General features: G+C 29.6%; 1 protein-coding gene across 1 annotated transcript in view; it reads left to right on the forward strand.

Moving 5' to 3' along the window:
* Positions 1 to 21,649, forward strand: part of LOC142335554 (uncharacterized) — a 35,401-nt gene extending 13,752 nt beyond the window's left edge. The window contains exon 5 of the mRNA XM_075384091.1: positions 21,288 to 21,649. Coding sequence (XP_075240206.1) covers positions 21,288 to 21,649 — 362 coding nt within the window. The remainder of the gene's footprint in view (positions 1 to 21,287) is intronic.
* The last annotated feature ends 217 nt before the right edge of the window (positions 21,650 to 21,866 follow it).

The raw sequence follows: 21,866 nt of genomic DNA on the forward strand, positions 1-21,866 counted from the left end.
TTCCATAGTGTCTCCCATGATTGTATTCTTATGTAGTGTAGCTCCAGCTATTATATTTTTATTATATTCTAGAAATTTTATTATCTTCCCAGCCCCATCTACATATTTAGAATAAGTTGAAGTTATTAAATCATCATGATTTGGTTCCTTAATATGATCAATAAACTCATCTATAGTATTACAACGTCTTTTACAGAGCTAAACATATTTTTAGATTAAGAGAGAAGCTGTTTTCATTATCCATTTTTTTACTCTTATTATAATTTTTCAATACATATAAAATGACTAAACTAGATAAACTTATAGAATTAAACAATCTAGAAAAACAAAACAGAAGAAATAGATTAGAAGATAAATTAAAACAACAAGAATATTATGGTGAAATAGAACAGTTATTTGATCCTCTAACCAAAACTATCAGTGAAAACAATGAACGGAATCTAGCATTAAGTGAACAAACATTAAGAGCAATAGATTGGCAAAATCAAGAGTTAGATAAACAAACTAAGATGATCGAGCAAGCTGGTTCCCAGATTGGTGAAACTGCTTCGCAGATCGAGCAAGCTGGTTACCAGTTTAATGAAACTGCTTCCAAGATGGGTGAAACTGCTTCGCAGATTGGTGAAACGTTAAAGGGGACCATAAAGCAAACTCAAGATATAGCACCAGTTTATGTTGATACAAAGACAGCCAAACTTCTTCATGACATGGGGGCTCAAACTAATCCTCAATTAAAATTAGAACTCGTAGATTTACCTAGTAGGAGATGTAAAATGAATGGTGTTGATATAACTCTAGAGCAGGGTGCATTTTTAGTTAGGGATAATGTATATGAGTTTTCAGAAGGATTTACTGACTTTGTTACTAAAACAAATGTAACATATGATGATAAGGTTGAGGAACATGAAAACAAATTTAAAAGGTTTGTAAAGGATATTAGATATGACTTAGGAAAAGGGGATAAGAAAAGCGCTAGATATAGAACAATAAAACGTATAATGGAGGCAAGAGATGATATATTTGGCAGGGGATTAAATGACAACGCAAATAATTTAGTAGAAAGACTAGAATTATTAATACTAGAAACAAAAGCTGGTCATGATGGATTACATGATGAAATGCTAGATATATCTAAGCAACTATTATCTATGAATATTATTAATCAAGACCAACTAGATAATTTTGTTTTTAACTATGGTAAATGAATGATGGAAAAACAACAACAACAACTACTAGCTAAAGAAGTATTCAGTCCTCAAATAACAAAATTTAAAAGACAAAGAATAACACCACTATATAAAGATGAAACATGGTCAGCTGATTTAATTGATAAGTCATCTCTAAGTAAATACAATAATAATTATAAGTTTATATTAACAGTTATAGATATTTTCACAAAATATGCATGGGCTATTCCTTTAAAGAATAAATCTGGTTTATCTATAACTAATGGTTTTAAAACAATCCTATCAGAAGGACGAAAACCAGAAAAATTATGGGTAGATAGAGGTAGTGAGTTTTACAATAAAACATTTAAATCTTTACTTAAAGAATATGGAACTGGCAAAACCGCTTCAGGGATCAGTGAAACTGCTTCGCAGATAGAGCTATATTCTACTTATAGTGATTTAAAGACTGTGTTTATAGAGAGATTTAATAGAACATTATTACACATAATAAATAAACCAATGTTCATCAATGGCGATGGTAATTGGGTAAATATATTAAATGATGCTGTTGTAACATATAACAATAACATTCACTCATCAATTAATATGACACCAGTTGATGCTTCTAATATTCCTGATAAAGTTAAATACACTTTTAGTTTTAGGAATATTAAACCTAAACTTAACGTTGGTGATTATGTAAGAAATGTAGATAAACGTAATATCTTCTCTGAAGGTTACACTTCTAATTGGAATAGAGAATTGTTTAAAGTGAATGAAGTTCTAAAAACACATTCACCAACATATAAAATAGAAGATATTAATGGAGAGATAATAGAAGGCAAATATTATGAACAGGAACTATTGAAATCTGAGTTTGATTTTGAATCTAATAAAAAAGTTTTAGAATCATTGAATATATTTCTTAAAATAAATAATGACAAGAAACAGATTCAATCAAGCGAAACGTCATATAGGGAATGGAAAGAACTTAACACTAAGTAAGGCTCGTGGGTTATTCCTAGAAGATAATGATAATATTGATATGAAGGATACCTATAAAATTACAAATGTTCATCCTCCAATAGATGAAAAAGATGTTGTTAATTAAGAGTATTGTGACAATAACTTATTGTCCTCTGCTAATAAAATAGACATTTTAAGTAGAAACATAACTGAACTAAGAAAGGGTGATTTTGATAAAGTTACAACTAAAACATTACAACTAAATGAAACACAAGTTAATGAAGAACTAATTAATGAGTTTATTGAATCAACAAATGAAGTCAGAAATACTGTTAAGTTTTGTAATAAAGTTGCTGCAGATACCATCTCTAAATATAATCAATTAAAGCAAGAATTTGATAATAATAAGTTTAATCAGAATATAACTAACATACACTTAGATGAAATGTTTACTAACGGTCTGAGAGAAATGAGAGAATACAATAAATCTCTTAGAGGTGTTATAGTACAATATATAATTGCTATACTTTTACAAAGTAGGTTACTTGATAATAAAGAGAAAGACAGACTTGAGATGCATTATAGTTTTACTCAAGAAGATATAATGAAAGAAATAGAAAGAATTTTTACTAATGAAAATAAGCAAAGCAATGACCAATCCAACAGCACCGAGTGAGAGATTACTATATCCAGATTTGTCATCAGTATCAGAAAGATTGATAAACGAAAAGATTCAAGCTAATGATAAATTTAACAACAATATTAACATTATAAAAGGTATTGGAAATTATTATGAAACTGAAACTAATAACTATAATAAGAAGTTAAGTAGATATAAGAATTATATTAACATAGCTGAGATAACAGAAATAGTATTATCATCAATAGCAACAACTGCAACAACAACATCCGTTTCATTAACAGGTATAGGATTAGCTTATTCTATACCAACAGCTTTTGCTACAGCAACTGTTTGTGGTTCATTATCAAAAACAATTAATACTAAAATTAGAAATAAAATTATAAAGTATTCACAAATGTATATTTTATGTAAACAGTTTAGTGATAAGTGTAATAAACTATATACTAAATCCATGAATGATAAAAAAATAGATAATGATGAGTATAATGAATTTGTTAAGTTATATGAGGATTATAGGAAGAACAAGAAGAATAGGTTAAATGTTTTTTTAGATTAAATATATTAGTGCTTAGTAATAACAATGTTTTTAGTAATAATAATATTAGTATTAATATTTATCCGCGAAGCGGTTACACAGATCGATAATTATATAATCATAATCAAAATCCTAGCTATAATCAATCATAATCATAATCATAAACATAATCATAATCCAATAATTATCTTTTCTTTGTACCTAAGTATAACCCCCTACCTTTTTGTACTACTTTTATACCTTCACCAGTAGTTGCAAATTTAATTAAATCAGGTGTGGCTGATAAAGCAGCTCTCGGGTTTCTAGAAGCACTTCCTATTTTACTTGCTGTTTCTAATCCTCTTACTGGATTATTAGCAACTTTCTTTCCAAAGTTAACTGCAGCCCTACCAACACTTTTTAAGAAATATTTAAGTCCTTCTGCTTCTATTGTTGAATCAGATACTGTCATTGATTTATTCCTTCTACATAAAACACAATTACCTTTTAACATCTTAGTTCCTTTTGAAGTAATAGCTCCTCTCATATTAACAGTACCACTATAATGTCTACCTCCAACATTATGAATTAGTTTTGAACTTATTTAAAGGACTCATTTCTATATATAAAAAATAATGGAAGTTAAAAAGTATAATCCTTTTGTTGTTATTATACCCAAGCCCAAGCCCAAGCCCAACTCTAAGCTTGAAGCTAGAGGCTTGGCTCTAGAGAATAAAAAGAAATTAGACATTGTTTATGCTAAAGGTTTTGTTTATACTAATAAGAAAAAGTTGGGTGTTAACAAGAGTAACAAGAGTAACAATTAGAGCTGACTAGCTATAAATATAAGTTTAAGTATATGGTTATGTATAAGTATAAGTATATAATTATAACAAAAACTGTATTATACTATAATTATAAATTATCGCTAGAGTTATATCTAAAATTATAATTATCGCTAGAGTTATATCTAAAATTATAATTATCGCTAGAGTTATATCTGTGACTTAAATTATATCTATGACTTAAATTATATTTATGATATTATGTCTACCATCTTATTACCATCACTATTCACACTAATAACCTTTCTAGTTAATACTAATGCATGACATATAACATCTGCAACTGCAGCACTAAATTTAAAATTAAGTTGTATTGGTTGTGGACCTATATGATCCCTTTGATATCTAGCACTGAATACATATATTCTCTAATTACTTTTGAATGTTCTATGATTTTTATATGGTTTTATATTATGTGGTAGCCCATTATAATCTTTACTAAAGCTAACAATCTCTTTAAAAGCCTCATTATAATTATTGGTTCTATAATTAATATTCATTCTATCCTCGGAATAATTCTCACCACCAATCTTACAATAACATTCAGTAACATTCATTACATCAAATGTACTTGCATCATGAGTTTGCTCATTAACATTATTATTTTCAAAACCAACTATAATATATTGTGGTCTTTCCATACCACTTTCCATACCTAGATCAAACAAGAAGTTAGTAGCATTGGGTACATTCTTATAAAATGTCTTTCTTTCATAATAACTAAAGTCTACATTATTCTTTTTACTTAAGCCCTTTTGCACAATAATTCTATTATCATCATTACTAGGATCAATACTAGGTACACACCATGATATATCTCTAATTTCTATATTACCATCATTATTATCTATCATTATTATTCCTTTTTAATAATAGTTTAAATCCTAAACCATATATAATCTTTTCTAAATCATTTATGAAACCAAATAGATCACTCATCTTAATCATCATGTACATATGACCTCGTTGTGCAGCAATATGGTCTCCTTTAAGTTGACTATCTCTATTCCTTGATTTTTAACAAAACCACTCTCATATTCATCATCAGTACTAGTTAATAACTTATACATCAATAGATTAGGATGACAATGATCTATATATTCAATAGTTCTACCACCACTAGTTTCAAGCTTAATTGAACTAAACAATGCCATCATACCATAATTAACTAATCTAATATTAGCATCATTAGCAAATACACCACCAGCATCATCTGATACAACAAACTCTATCTCTAGATAGGAATCACGCAAATTTAAGTGATTCTCTTCTCTATTGAGAATGATATTAATATTGGTATTTATAGTATTCATTGTTGCCAGGTTATTTCGTTTATATTTTCTAATCTTACTTTTATGTATATCATTTTTGTAACCATAAGTTGCATCCAAATTAAATTCCATTTTTATTAGATAAAAAATGTATAATTATGATTATAACCATCCGCGTAGTGGTTACACCGATGGGTGAAACCATGACTACACCCATAAATATAATCTAATAATTGAATATAAAAAATGTCTGATAGTTCAATCCTATATGAACTACAAAATATACACGAAGCTTTAACTAAAACCAAAGAAGAGTATACACTTAACTTTAGAATGATAAAGCCAACAGAAAAGTTTAACTTTAGTGATTTAGTGAACCTATACTTAATACAACAAAATTAGGTTTAATTAGAATATCTGTTTATAATTCGGTGTTTAGTGTGAATAGGAGAAATAATCAATTCTTATATGCTAGTACTGTTATAGAAGATGATGAAGCTTTACCTCGGGCTCTTAGCTCTGACCCTAACCTTAACCCTATCTCTACCTCAAGCCCAAACATTACATCTATACTTAATCATAATTATAAAGGAATCTCGTTGCTATATTCAACTATTACACCGGGAGCATGTGAGTAACTGATATAGCAGAATTAATAAAAGAAGAAACTGATGGTAATGTTATAATGGAACCTGATAAGAATACGATGAAATGTTCAATGGAAATAAAACAAGGAGCACTCAGCTTTGATATAGAAAACTCACTAGCCTCATTACTAGGATTTTGAAAAATAATTTATAAAAAAGGTAGATATAAATCTCAGAAAATTATTGATATTATGGGTTTTAGTACTATTAACATTCATTGCAATATTATATCTGGAGCTAAAGATAATGGTATAGATACAGACATACTATATACTTTTAATCTAACAGAACCACCAGGTTACTTGATAAATATTATACCAACTAATATCCTATATCAAAATGTAACTAAAGATAGAATAGAATATATAGAATTTCATATTAAAGATGAGCATGGAAGGCCTATAGACTTTAATGGTGATGTATTAAGTTTTACTTTACATCTGTGTTAACACAGCAACTTCGTTGATCTAGTTTAGTCTTCATCTTTATGACTTACCTTAAACTTAACTACAAAACTCTCCGATCCCAATTAATTCTTAGTTTACCATTAATAATTTTATTTTTAGTTATATCAATGACAATATAATTATAAGGCTATTTCCATACCTTATTACATATGTTAGCAAAATCATTATAACTAAGTTCAACGTTATTAAAGAAATCTTGATATATCGATGCCAGGACTTTACCTCTCTGTTCAAATAAAATAAATAGATTACAGTTCTCTCTAACACTCTGCCTATCCAGAGAGAACAGGTTTTGATTAAGATATATCATATTACAGTTATTATGTCTACCTCTACAAAAGTATTCATTAATAACTGGTTCTTTGGCTCTAACATCATCGAATATCATTAGTTTCTTTAAGTCTTTGGGTAGTTTATCGGGAGATGGCAAATCTTTTATATCTTTGATAAATTCAACATCTGCTTTGGGGTTTATTCTTTCTATACAATGGTAATGATCGCCAGTAGGTCCAGTGATTTATAGCTTATCAAAGTATATACTAGCTAGAATTAGTTTTTTCAATAAGAATGTCGTACCACATTTACCAGGACCAGATATTATACATCTAAAGTTATCTGGGAATGCGGCTTCAGTAATTATATCATCATCATTTAACCATGAATATAGATCATCATTTATGTTTACACAGATTGGTGAAACCGCTTGGTTTACCACAGACAGAGTCTGTTCACGGATACTGTTAGTAGGACTATGGGACTTCGTCCATGTTTCACCATTGTTATTAGGTTTGAACTTTTGATGGGACGTTGTCCATGCTTCGCCATGAGGCTTCACCCATCCGGGGACCGGTTCCACCGATGTTTCACCATGTTTTTTATCCAATATATATAAAAAAATTATCATTATCATTATCATTATCATTATCATTATCATTATCATTATCATTATCATTATCATTATCATTATCATTATAATTATCATTATCATTATCATTATCATTATCATTATCATTATCATTATCATTATCATTATCATTATCATTATCATTATCATTATCATTATCATTATCATTATCATTATCATTATCATTATCATTATCATTAACATTATCATTATCATTATCATTATCATTATCATTATCATTATCATTATCATTATCATTATCATTATCATTATCATTATCATTAACTTTAACATTAACATTAACATTATCATTAACATTAACATTAACATTAACATTATCTTTATCATTAAAATTATCATTATCATTAACATTAACATTAACATTATCTTTATCATTAAAATTATCATTATCATTAACATTATCTTTATTATTAACATTAACATTAACATTATCTTTATCATTAACATTACAACTTAAACAAAAACACTCATTATATATTCCTGGTTATTTACATTGATTAACTAGAATATTCAAAGCACTTTTAATTCTAAATCCTCTATCAATAAGATAGATCATATATAAACAATAAGCTCCACAATAAGATTCATCATATTGTTGTATTCTTTCATTGGAGCCTAGATCAACATACTCTTCTAAAAATAAAGGTGGAGTTTCTACACCAAAACTATCAAAGTAAAATGTTGGACCATCGGTGTAAGGACCTTCGGTCTTGGTTCCCCAACCGCTTCGCTGATCTTCTCTTCTTATAACTAAAACCCAATGTGTACCTTCAGTTGGATGTAGATTTACAATAATGTTGAAGTTAGGATCCCTGATACTATCTGGGGTTTGATCTCTCATTACAATCTCAATTGGTGTTAGACTTATATCTTTACCTATATCTTTTATTCTGATATCACTGATAGCTTTATTATCAATATAAAATTTATTATTGAATTCCTCAAAAGTTAGGATGAGCATTTTTATATAATAAATTTTTTAAATCTAAGTCTAAATCTAAGTCTAAGTCTAAATCCAAACCAAATCTATATTTATTATATAAAAATGGAAACAGGTAGTGCAATTTTTATTATTATTATTATTGTTGGAATTGGTTATATAATATATGATTCAAGACCAAGTAAATATACAAAACTAGAAGAAAGCTTTGGTTGATTTATGAATAGGAGTCTATTCAGATTTAAATATGAAAAGTCACCATTACATACTATTGTTTATGGTGGAACTGGTACAGGCAAAACCTATTTTATTAGACAATATTTAAAATTATACTCAGTCCAAAATCAAGATCAAGATCAAGATCAAGATCAAGATTGAGATCAAGTTCAAGATCAAGATCAAGATCAAGATCAAGATCAAGTTCAAGTTCAAGATCTGCGAAGCAGTTTGGTAAACCACGAACCAAGTTCGTTCACTGATCAAGATCAAGCTAAAATTATAGTTATAGTGTGTAAAGATGACAGAGACTGGATAGCTCCTGAGTCTAATAAGTTTTATACTGGGTTTAATAAATGTGATATAAATATGATCACAAAAAATAATATGTATAAATTTCAAAATTGTGTAGTAGTACTTGATGATATGGGTGATAGGTTAAATAAGGATATAGGTTATTATTTTACTGAAAGTAGACATTATCATATTCAAATGATTGCAATGTGTCATAAACCAGCTCAAATAATTAATACAGCAAGAATGAGTTGTGATACTATTCACTTAACAACTTATAATGGACCTGACCTATTTGAAAACTTCAATGAGATATATAAATGTGAACATGACTTCAATAAAATAATTAGTGAATTAAATAGTAACTATTATTATTGTACAGATTGAATGTCAGATGAACTTCGTTATGGTATAATTAAATATAATAAAAAGGAAAATGCTTTTTTTATTATTAGTAGTAATAGAACAATGATATATATGATTCAAGAGTTGGTTTCCTTGATTTAAAAGCCCTTAGTTTAAAAGATGATTTAGAAAGAGAAGATATAAATAAACTTATAGCACATACGAAACCACTAATGATTAATGCAACAGAAAAAAATGTTATTAAACATGATAATTATCAGTTTTATTTTAATAAACTTCTTACTTTAAATAATATTAAAATACAGAATGATGTTCTAACTAAAGAAATGATTATGGGAAAGGGTATGAAAATTTTATCAAAAATTGGTGGAATTATCGACACAGGTTTAATTATAATTAGTTATATTTATCCCGATTCAATATCAAGAAATGCTGGAACTGTAGCAATGGGAGCAAGCACAATGTTGAGTAAAGTAAATACATTAGTTAATGTTGGATATGGAGAAGAGTTGGAAGGTGAAACACGAAGCAGTTTGGTAAACCATGAACAAAGTGCGTATACTGATCAGTGTAACTGTGACTTTGTCAATGAAGAGATTGGAATTTTGAATAGAAAGGGAGGAAGGTTTTTAAACAAACTATATATAAATAATGAAGAATTTAGAGAAGAGATTATAAATTTAGTTAAAGATAAAAAAGAATTAGACCTTGATTTGATCTTAGATAAGAGATGTAAAACTTATACACTCAATACTTTAGGAAATAAATATTTAGCAGAGTGTATCACATCTAAAGATAATATTAAAGATTTAATTGAAATCATGGCTTAATATTATCAGGGACATTAAAGTTTACCTGTTATAAATGCTTTTACAATGTTTAGAGTGTAACTATAAATGTGGAAACATTGCTGTTTTAAAATATCATTATGAATCATTTCATAAAGATAAAACTGATAAATGTATGTGTGGTAATATAATATTAAGTGGTATTTGTGCTAAAGATTTTTGCCCATGGGGTTATTCTTTAAATAAATGAATCTAATTCTAGTTCTAATTCTAATTCTAATTCTAATTTGAATTCTAATTCTAATTCTAATTCTAATTCTAATTCTAATTCTAATTCTAATTCTAATTCTAATTCTAATTCTAATTCTAATTCTAATTCTAATTCTAATTCTAATTCTATTTCTAGTTCTAACCCTAGTTCTAATTCTAGTTCTAACCCTAGTTCTAGTTCTGGTTTTGGTTCTATCTATGACTATAACTCTAACTCAGATCCTAACCTTATCCCTAACCCTAACCCTAGCTCAGAAGTATTAACTAGATGTTCTTTAAAAATGAATCTAATTCTAGTTCTAATTCTAATTCTAATTCTAATTCTAATTCTAATTCTAATTCTAATTCTAATTCTAATTCTAATTCTAATTCTAATTCTAATTCTAATTCTAATTCTAATTCTAATTCTAATTCTAATTCTAATTCTAATTCTAATTCTAATTCTAATTCTAATTCTAATTCTAATTCTAATTCTAATTCTAATTCTAATTCTAATTCTAATTCTATTTCTAATTCTAATTCTAATTCTAATTCTAATTCTAATTCTAATTCTAATTCTAATTCTAATTCTAATTCTAATTCTAATTCTAATTCTAATCCTAATTCTAATTCTAATTCTAATTCTAATTCCAATTCTAATTCTAATTCTAATTCTAATTCTAATTCTATTTCTATCTCTAACCCTAGTTCTAATTCTAGTTCTAACCCTAGTTCTAGTTCTGGTTCTGGTTCTATCTATGACTATAACCCTAACTAAGATCCTAACCTTATCCATAACCCTAACTCTAGCTCAGAAGTATTAACTAGATGTTGTAATAAGTGTAATTATATAAAACCACTAAATAATTTTGATGAGGGTAAGTATACTTGTAGAAGTTGTACTTCAGCTAAAGTTAATTGTCCATATTGTACTTCTGTTGTGAGATATGATGGGATACGGGCTCCTGTAAAGAAACAACATCCAGATATAGAATTGACTAGAGGATTTAGTAGAATTGTGCAAAGCAGGTTCCCTGATATAACTGATCGGTGTAACCGCTTCGCGGATAAAACAATTAATCCCAGTTGGCAAAGTCCTAGAGTTGTAAGTCCTTTAGTTATTAACCAAACAGAGGATCTGGGAATTTGCAAAACAACTCCGTTGAGCAGTTTCACTGATAGTTGTTCGTGTAAATACTATAATTTTGTATCATTTCTTATTAATAATGGAATAAATATAGAAAAATAAAAGAAAATATAAATTATTGAAAAGTATAGATAATTTGAAATAAAAAGTATAAAAACATTTTTAAAAAATATCAAAAAAAAGATTCACTCTTTAAGAGCGAAAAAGAGCGATCTTTTCTACTGGGGATCACTCCGAATAAGAGTGAATCACTCTTAAAGAGTGAAATGTAAATTTTGCTTTGATTTTTGATTTTTTATTTTTATTTTTGATTTTAATTAATTTTTTATTGAATTTAGAGCTCATATATAGTAGTGGATAAAACAAGGGATTCAACAAACAGTAAAATTTGGCCCGATTCGACATGCGCGATTAGCGTTAGGAGAAAGGGACAAATTTTGCTGGTGGTTTAATCCCTTGTTTTATCCACTACTTCTATGACCTAGTGTGTTTACCAAAAATCATATGACCCAGTACAAATCAAAGAATATTGTATGGTCGATGACCCGGAAGTCTATTGGGTTTCGATTTCTTTCTGAAAAGCAGCAAAATGCGATAATCTGAATTTTAGATCAATCACTCTGGAAAAGTGTGCGATAAACGTTGGGAGTTAGCACTGCGAACAACCTTTGAAGCACTAATTCACTAAAATTAGATTTTTTGAAGGAATTTTGCTATTGATTTCTTAAGCCTCACTCTGCTTTTCCTACATCTTGATTTATGTCAGTCCTTTTCCAATACTTTTTTGTACAAATTTACTGGAGTTCATTTTTTCGCAAAAACAAAACAAACAGCAGCGAGCTCGATAATAAAAAAAACCAATATCTTTAAGAAACAGCAAATTTGGAAAATCCGATTTGCTGAAAAATTCTATTAAAGGTTTAAAAACCGCTAAAAATAATTTTGGAGAAAGATTGAAATTGAGATTTGAAATTTTGAAAAGGCGATGAATACGTTCAGTAAAATGTAAGCAGCTCAACAGATTTGCACCAATTTTTATTTAATCTTGCACTCCTATCAAATAATGAAGAACAATTGGCCCATATTATCTCTTTCATTTCACAAAACGTATCTGGGACATGTAAAAATGGCCTTAAACAGTGGGATATAAGTAAAAAAGAAGGCGCGCTAGCTCTTAATGTAAAATTGGAAAACCCAAATCTATTATAACATTATTAAAACTATTAAAAATGAAAATAATAAATAATAACAATAGTATTAATAATAATAGGAAAAAAATTACAATAAAACAAGGCGGCTCGTTAATGTTTGTTCGCACATGATGTTCCGACCCGAGCTCATCTACATTTTTGACTTAATTGTCAACCAAATGAAGGAATAACAAAAAAAGATGTTTGAGTTTAAAGCAACCGATACACAGCCTATCTAGTAATTGAATAACATAATGCCATGCCTTATTACAGCGCCAATGAGATTTGGCCTTAAAAAGAATATGAGACTAAAAAACAACCAAAAAAATTAGCAAAAACAAAAACTTCACGACAAAAACTGAATATCTAAAATTAAAAGCACCTAGTATTAACGTCAAAATGCAGTCAGATAAAACCTTAACTATTCAAAGTTAACTTCTCCTAACTATATAGCGGACGGAAATATGTTACAAGTAAAGAAAGAGAACGATCAATGAAGCGAAATTCAAAAATTAATCAGCATTTTTTTAAACCAAGAAATTCCAAAAGTCTTAAAAATTATTAGCTCTAACTAAATAATCCTTGATAAATTACTAAAGAAGTTACCACAGAACCAAAAAGCTTGGTTTTTGAGTAGTTTAAGCCTTAGAAACGAGCTAAAGAAAGACCAAAAAATTAGAAACGGTTTGCGAAAACACAAACTATTGCTACCACTAAAATCATTAGCTATTATCTGAGTATTACGTATTTCCAATTCAATTCTTGTTTCTACTATTTCAGCTGCAGGAATTACATTGAGAGATTAAATAAGTTTATTTGGGCCGCATTTGTAAACGATTGGGATCCGTTACTACGCGATTGTTCTGAAAGAAGAAAAAAAGAAGCACAAAAACTGACCACTCAAAAAAGGTTTATAAAAACGCATATTGTCCAACAAACAAAGCAGCGGTGACCAATATTATCAAAAAATATGTTTTTTGGGATAAAAAAATTGATGTAACCTCTCATTGATGAAACTAAGTTACAATTTGACGAAAAGAACAACAAAAACTGAAAAGTTTGAAAAGTGTTTGAAATTGTATATCATAAACTTTAAGACTAAAGGCTATAAACTGTGTTACTGATTCGAGTTACATCATTAATTCAACCCTCAATTACCAGCCTAAGAGACTTGTCAGCAGTTTAGGGCTACCTAAACAGGAACTACCTAAGGAACAAAAACAGGCAACCAGCAATTTCAACAAAAAATTTGAGCGAGAAAAGTGTCGAAGGCATTGAAAAATGACCTTTTCAACAAAAACTTTTCTTGTTCAATTCAGTTTTCTATTAGCAATGGGATTCTTTTTTATCAATACAGCTTCAAAATACCAAATATAAAAAAAATACATTAGAGCCACGAAATTTTTGAGAAAACTCGTAGTATCAACGCCATTAGTTTCATTAGCTCTCAACGGAAACCACTAAATACGTTAAAATATGACTCTAGGGGACAACAAGTTCGTTGACCATTCATATTTGGTCAATAAGAACTTACAAAAAGCTGGTGAAGATGAAAACAAAAACGAAGACAGGCAACAACCAAAAATTCAGTAGATAAGTGCAAGAGGAAAGTGTCGAAGCAATTTAATTCACAAGTTCTTCTCTGAAAACTTTATTTGCAATCCGTTGAATGTCTTTCTTAAACCAATAGGAACTATAAGTATTAGGATATTGTGATAAAATTTCAAAAGGATCCAAAATAAGGGAAAGTACCGGAAAATTAAAAAAAAACATTATGAAAACTAGTGGCAGTGAAGTTTACTAATAGGTAGAAGATTATTTTTGGCTGCATTAGAAACAGAAGATATCCCAAAAGTACTAAAACTGATTGACAGTTCACGAAAAAAAAGTTTAGGATTGGTAAATGTTCAAAAGATTTTCGAAATTTTTTTTTAAGTCTTAACAGCCATTAAACTCAAGCTTTTAACGGAGGTCAAAAACTACGCTCTGAAATAACACGATGGCAAAAAAAAATGTTTTTCATGCATAGATAATCAATAGGAGATCAAAATAAGTTTTAAGACCTTGAGAACAACAATATAAACAGGCAAAAACCAAAAATCAGTAGAAAAGTGCGAGAAGAAAATTCCTAAGCCATTTAAACCGTTAGCTTTTCTCTGAGAATTTTATCTCTGATCCACTGAACGTTTTTTCTAAGCCAATGGAGTTAGAATAATTTTTGGATAATGTGTATAATATTTGGATAATTTGATAAGAGTAGCCAATAATACGAACATGTCGAAAATTTTTTTTTTAATTTTAATTTTTTGTGTTAATGAAATCATATAATCAAAAGTTAGAAGTTCCAACCGCCTACGAAATTTAGTTTAGTTTCATTAGAAAGCAAGTGTGTTCTGTCAGTACTGAGAATGAATAACAGTTCACGAAAATTTTAAGATTGGTTAATGTTCGAAAAATTTTCGAAAAATTATTTTTAATTCTTTATTGGTCATTAAATTCAATAAATTTCAACTGATGTCGATAAATACGCTCAAACATGTGTCAATATGAGTATGGGGATGTTTGTCATGCATAGGTGATCAAAAAGACATCACAACAAGTCTTATGACAAAGAAAACAACAACAGAATCAGGCAAAAACCAAAAACTCAGTAGGGAAGTGCGAGAAGAAAGGGTCTTAGCCATTTGAAACGATAACTTTTTTCTGAAAAATTCATCTGCGATCCACTTACCGTCTTCTTGAAGCCAATAGGAGCTGTCAATTTTAGGATAATGTGATATGATTTTAAAAGTAACCAATAATACGGAAAAATATTTAAAAAATTTAAACTTTTCGAAATCTTGTGTCATTGAAGTCATTTTGCTAAAAGTTAGAAGATAAAACCGCCAGCTAGATCAAATTTGATTACAGTATGACGGAAGAGGGTGCTGTCATCACAGAGACTGACCGACAGTTCACGATATTAATTTTATGATTGGTTAAAATTCGAAAAAATTTTCGAAAAGTTGTTTTTGAATTCTTAACAGCCATTAGCTGTCCACTCAAAGCACTAGATATGCTCACTTAAATCTCATGAAGGAACATAATGCAATATTATTCAAAGAGTCCTTGCCATAAGACACCAAAAAATTAAAAAGGCCTCAAAGAGAAGTTCAAAATTTCATTTAAAATTACGAAAACTCAGAGTCGAATTTAAAAAAAATGTGATCAATTACTTGAAAACATTTTTTTTGTTCATTGGTTTTCATTTGACTGTAAAGGAGGTTTTTCATTTACGGAACTTCTTTATGAAAAGTGACTTATCTTTAGGTGACTTAAAAAAGCAAAAAAAGTTTTATTAAAAAAAAGCTCTCAAATATATTTCAGTTTTTTTTATATTGAAGCTCCCTATGAGACCAGAACTAGTCATTTTTTATCGCCTTTAGTCTGTTAGAAACAAAAAATTGGTTCAGTTTTTGGCAATAAATTTAAGTTTGAAATACTATTTTTATAGAAAATGTCTTAATTTGAAGAAAAGTCACAAAAATATAACAAATATCCAGTGTTGACACAAAATTCAAATCCTCGATAGCTCCTCGAAAAAAACGAAAATCAAAAAATCTTTTTAATTTTGAATTCTTCGCTGGACCATCTTTTTAATGATACCACTCACATTTTTCTGCAATGAATATATCGATCGGCCAAAAATGACTTAACAAAAAAAACCATTTGAGTATATAGTTCCTCCCCCCCCACAAGTGGAGTCGGAACAAATAATAAAACTACTAATTTGATAAAAGCAATTTTTTGAAAAATATAATCATACAAAACAATAATAACAAAAAATAATAGAAAAAATAATAAAGATAATATTCAAAAGTTTAATGATTTTAATTATAGTACAAAATAATAGTAAAAAATATTTATAAAAATTTTAACAAAACAACGGTCATAAAAATAATATTACGGGTAATAATAATAATAATGATAAAAAATAAAATTATTAATAACGATGAAAAAATAATAATAACAATAGTTATATTATTTATAATAATAGTAATAATAATAATAATAATAATAATAATAATAATAATAATAATAAGAAAAATAATAATAAAAACAATAATAATAATAATAATAATAATAATAATAATAATAGTAATTGATAATAATTTCAAAATTATAAGTCACATTTAAAAAACTTTGTAATACTGGTAAAAATCATAGCATTAAAATATTATAAAAAGTAATAATAAAAATATTAATTTTATTATTGTTAGTATAATAAAAACAATAATAATAATAAAAATAACAAAAACAATAATAATAATAATGATAATAATAATAATAATAATAATTATTATTATTATTATATTGAAAAAAATGACAATAATAATAATAATAATAATAATAATAATAATAATAATAATAATAATATTAATAATAATAATAATAATAACAATAATAATAATAAAAATGTTAATAATAATAATTATAATAAAGATAATAATATTAATAATAATAGTAAGGATAATAATAATAATAATTGTGGTGCGGGAAACACCGTTCCCTAGGGACTGACTATTAACTTAACTTCATCACCTCTATAAACTCTTCATGAACTTACAGTAAATACTCTCTTTCTTTCTATGTACCATTGTTAACTTTTTTACTTGAAACTCTATAGCGAATCAATCGTGGACTAATTTAGCAGGTACGGGGAGGTACTGTCTGACCCACTTTATTTCTGTAAAACTTTAGTCCGCTTCTGATCTGAACTGAATTGTTATGCTATGATATTGAATGTTAATCGAATCCCTCGGTGAAAGAAATAAATTAACGACTTGACTCTAAGCGTTTTGATTAAGCCTTAACATGGCGCAGTCAACAATGAAATCACCGATTGGTGTACCCCTATTCTGGGACAACGGGGCCAATCCAACAAACGAATGGCAAACGTGGTTTTCCACGTTTAAAATGGCAGTGATGGCCAAAGAAAATATGCATGTGGATCTACCTCTCAGATCAAACCAACAGCAAACGATCTCTTCTACATTATAATGCCAACATTTGAAGAAAGGGTTGAAAACGCAATCGAAGAAGAGAACAGGAAACGAGAGATACGAAACGAGCGACGCAAAGTCGACTGGGAGAATGAATGCAAACAAATTAGGAGCAGGAGCAAATGATCGATAGGTATACTTGGGAAGAAGCCGATCTAAAAGTGAAAAGCCTGACGTATCTGTCCCTAGGGACAGATGCCACCAGAATATTCCACCAGAGAAATCCCCATACCACGATCGACCGCTATTCCACAAACGAACTCGTATACGATCTAGCACTGACCTTCACTCGTCCACGAAATCTAACTTTCGATAGATTTCAACTGATTACTGTACAGCAGCATCCAAGCGAAAACCTGGAGACATTCTTCAGCAGGTTACGAGAACTAGGCTTAAAAGCAGCCCTGGGGAACGTTGAAGAAGACCTCTTTAAAGACTTCTTCATCGCTAAGTTGAATAACACCGCTACGCAGATGGAATTACTGTCGGAGGTGCGCACCGCAGCAAAAGTTTCAAACTACGAACTGTCTAGGGGAAGAGGACAGGAGAACCAGAAAGAAATTCTCCGTACATCATCCCCGAGCTAGAATAGTCAGGTGAACGCGATAACAAACAAAAACGCACGCTCCGCAACACGACCCCAACAACAAAATATCCAACAAACAAACAAAACAAACGAAAAATGCTGGAGATGTGGAGGTAAATTCACAGCAGGTCATATGAACCAGGCAAAACAAGCCGTATGCAACATCTGCAAAAAAACTGGACACTTCGCTAAAATGTGTAGGTCCAAAATCCCGCCCCCTACCAGCACGGAGACGAAACCCTACCAGCACGGAGACGAAACCAAATACGGAGACGAAACCACTCTAACGTCGCCAGGGACAAGTAGTAGTAACCAACTAAAAGTACGACAAATACAAGAACAACTTATCGAACAGGAAGAAAAAGAAGAAGAAGAAGAGATCGAATCAGTCGACCCAGAATCCGCACTATATATAAAAGAACTATCAGAGGACTGGGCTGATATCAATCATATAGCACCAGAGACGTTCAAAGAAGTACAAAACGTACAACTCAATACAGCTATGTCAAAAGAAATCTGGGTGGAAACTACTACAAACAAACTGAAAATACAATGGTTAGCCGACACAGGATCCCCAAGGAGTTTTATCACAAATGAACCAGCAAACAAAATTATGAAACACAATCTTAAAGTCCAACTTCAACAATACACCAGCCAAACAAAGTACAAATGTTGCAACAACAACAACATTAAATTTTAAGGAGAATTGAACCTCATACTTCAATCGGGATCATGGACAGCCCAAAACTGTAAGATCCTCGTGGTAGGACACAAAACTAACAACCTGATGGGCAGAAACGTACTACAGAATCTGGGAATCTCATTGCGTCAGAAACTCAAAAATCCCCAGGGACTCCTAAAAGACCTCAATGGCTAAAGAACGCCAAGGCCCGCCTCACGAAACCTTCAAGCTCTGCCTTATTCGACCAAAGGTCAAAAGCCGCTGCACTACTACAAAGCAGGGAATCAAAAGTACGCGCCGAGCGTAAACTTCGAAACTCCAGCTCATCCGACAACAAGAGCTTTACGTTGGTCAACAAAGCAGTACTAAAACTTTCACCAACTGTAAAAATTCACAGTATCGAAGCCGATTCCCCAGGAACCCCACCATTCGAGATTGTCACCTCATCCGACCCAAACGACTTTATGAACGACGAACAACGAACAACTTTATTTCTGTAAAACTTTACACTGCTTCTGATCTGAACTGAAATGTTATGCTATGATATTGAATGTTAACCAAATACCTCGGTGAAAGAGATAAACTAACGACTTGACTCTAAGCGTTTTGAATAAGTCTTATCAATAATAATTATAATAATAATAATAATAACAATAATAATAATAATAAAAATAATAATAATAATAATAATATTAATAATAATAATAATAAGTATAATAATAATAATAATAATAATAATAATAATATTAATAATAATATAAATAATAATAATAATAATAATAATAATAATAATAATTATAATAATAACAATAAGAATAATAATAATAATAATAATAATAATAATAATAATAATAATAATAATAATAATAATAATAATAAGAATAATAATAATAATAATAATAATAATAACGATAATAATAATAAAAATATTAATAGTAATAATTATAATAATGATATCAAACAAACATAATTACAATCAGCTTGGTTTTCCCACGATTGGGATAAAATCGTTTTTCAATAGTAACAATTTTTCGAAAACTTTACATTCTGAAGAGTAACTTCTGTAGATGACTCTTTTTATTGTTTCTTTTTTCAAAAAATTTTTCACTTCTTCGCAACTGACTTGGATATTTTTATGGTGAATGAATAGTTAAACATTATAACTGAGATAAAAATTTACTAAATCAAACTACAATGTTGAAGTGAAATTTTTTCAGATTTTTGCGAAAAACAAATTTGTTTTAAATAAAGGATTTCCGATTGATGTGTTCTTTTCACATTTAGAAGTTAATGACCAGTGATCTGAGGAATTCATTGAAGTTAGGCCCAACATAGAATTGTTACGTAGAATGAAGTTGCATAAAATCCGAAAATAACAGCCTGTCAATAGACAATGGCCAATGAGGTTCTCAGCGTGTTCCATATCACCGGAGGTTGAATGGCATGATATCTATTTTCTATAAAGATATTTAATCTATCCAAGAGTTGAAGATTTTGAAGTCCTGGTTCCAAATATTCAAAGCATAAAAGACCACAGATATTGTATATCGGTTTTTGCCAAAGTGCATTAGGTAGTTTCCTTTGAGCTGCCGGGTTTTATCCTTCAAAGATGATTTATTTTCTGAAAATCTTTCTGTGTAGCCGTCTGAAGGTGACAATTGTAAGTCAGGCTTGACGTAAAGTTTTTTTGAGATCTTTAATTCGTTTTTTAATTTCGGTAGCAATATGTTTTGCAACTAAATCTATCGACGAATCATTTGTATATTCGAGTGCCACCTCGATAATGCTGATTTTGTCAAAGTTGAAATTAAATTTGTTGAAACTAGACCATTCGTTATCATGTTTTGTCATCTTAGTTCTCACAGAAATAGATGTTAACTTAAAAAGCCTGAACGAGAGAACCTTGACCTGACACTCCTAGATGAAAGATGTCATGAATTTCTGATTTGATGCCATGTATTCATGTATTTCATAATTATCATTTATGCGATTTTTTAAAAAGTAACGAACTTTCGAATAGAACAGCTAACAAATTACCAAAATATCTTTCAAATTTCTGATGAGTTAAATTGCTTCTCTTCCTTAATGTTAGAAAAATTTAATATCTTGACCAATAACTGATCTGCATTTGGTTAGCGTCCTTTGTGAGCAGTAAAAAATCAACCTTCATTAACCTTCATGATATTTTAACACGCGATATTCTCGAGCAAAACATTTCATTTTCGGTTTGTAAGTTAACATTATGCAAAACTGAAATACAAGGAAACAAAACTGGAACTAAAGCTCAGACTGTAATCACTGGAAGTTCACTTTTTTTTATAAATATGTTTTTCTTTTTAGTACCATTATTGCTCCTTGAAACAAACTGGAACGCTCAAGCCGACTTCCAAATTGCAGACCTGGATGGTGAATGCAGTCAACAAAAAATTTCGCTCCAAAGTAGTTTCAAAGTTTTCCAGACAACTGTTCAAAGTGTTTACTTGTGTCGAAATGGGTACATCAGTTTGTCAGAAGAAACTCCCCCGGAACTGACCAAGCCCTCTGATCTGAATGATGTCGTCTCGTTTGTCATCGTGGCTCCTGGTCTCTTGGACGCTTTCAGCGAAGGCAATGAGCTTATTTCTGTCGAGCGTCACAAGCGAAATGCGGAGCTGAAATCTTCAACCAGGAATTGTTTTATTTTGCCTCCCGTGAATATTTGAATCTATTCTGCCCAATCCCCCCTCCCCCTCCCCCCCCCCCACAGACTAGCAGTTTATCAGGTATAAATTGAGGTCATAAAACACATGGGGGTGGGGTGGGTGTAGAGAGAATAGATCCAAATTTTGGCCCTCAAATATTAGTCAATATTAAGCATGTTGTTGGATTTGAAACTTTCATTTCCACGAAATAGGATAGAATTATCTTACAGGTTTTGCA

This window comes from Convolutriloba macropyga, chromosome 2 (genome assembly GCF_964194025.1).
Source record: "Convolutriloba macropyga chromosome 2, txConMacr16.3, whole genome shotgun sequence".
NCBI lineage: Eukaryota > Metazoa > Xenacoelomorpha > Acoela > Convolutidae > Convolutriloba > Convolutriloba macropyga.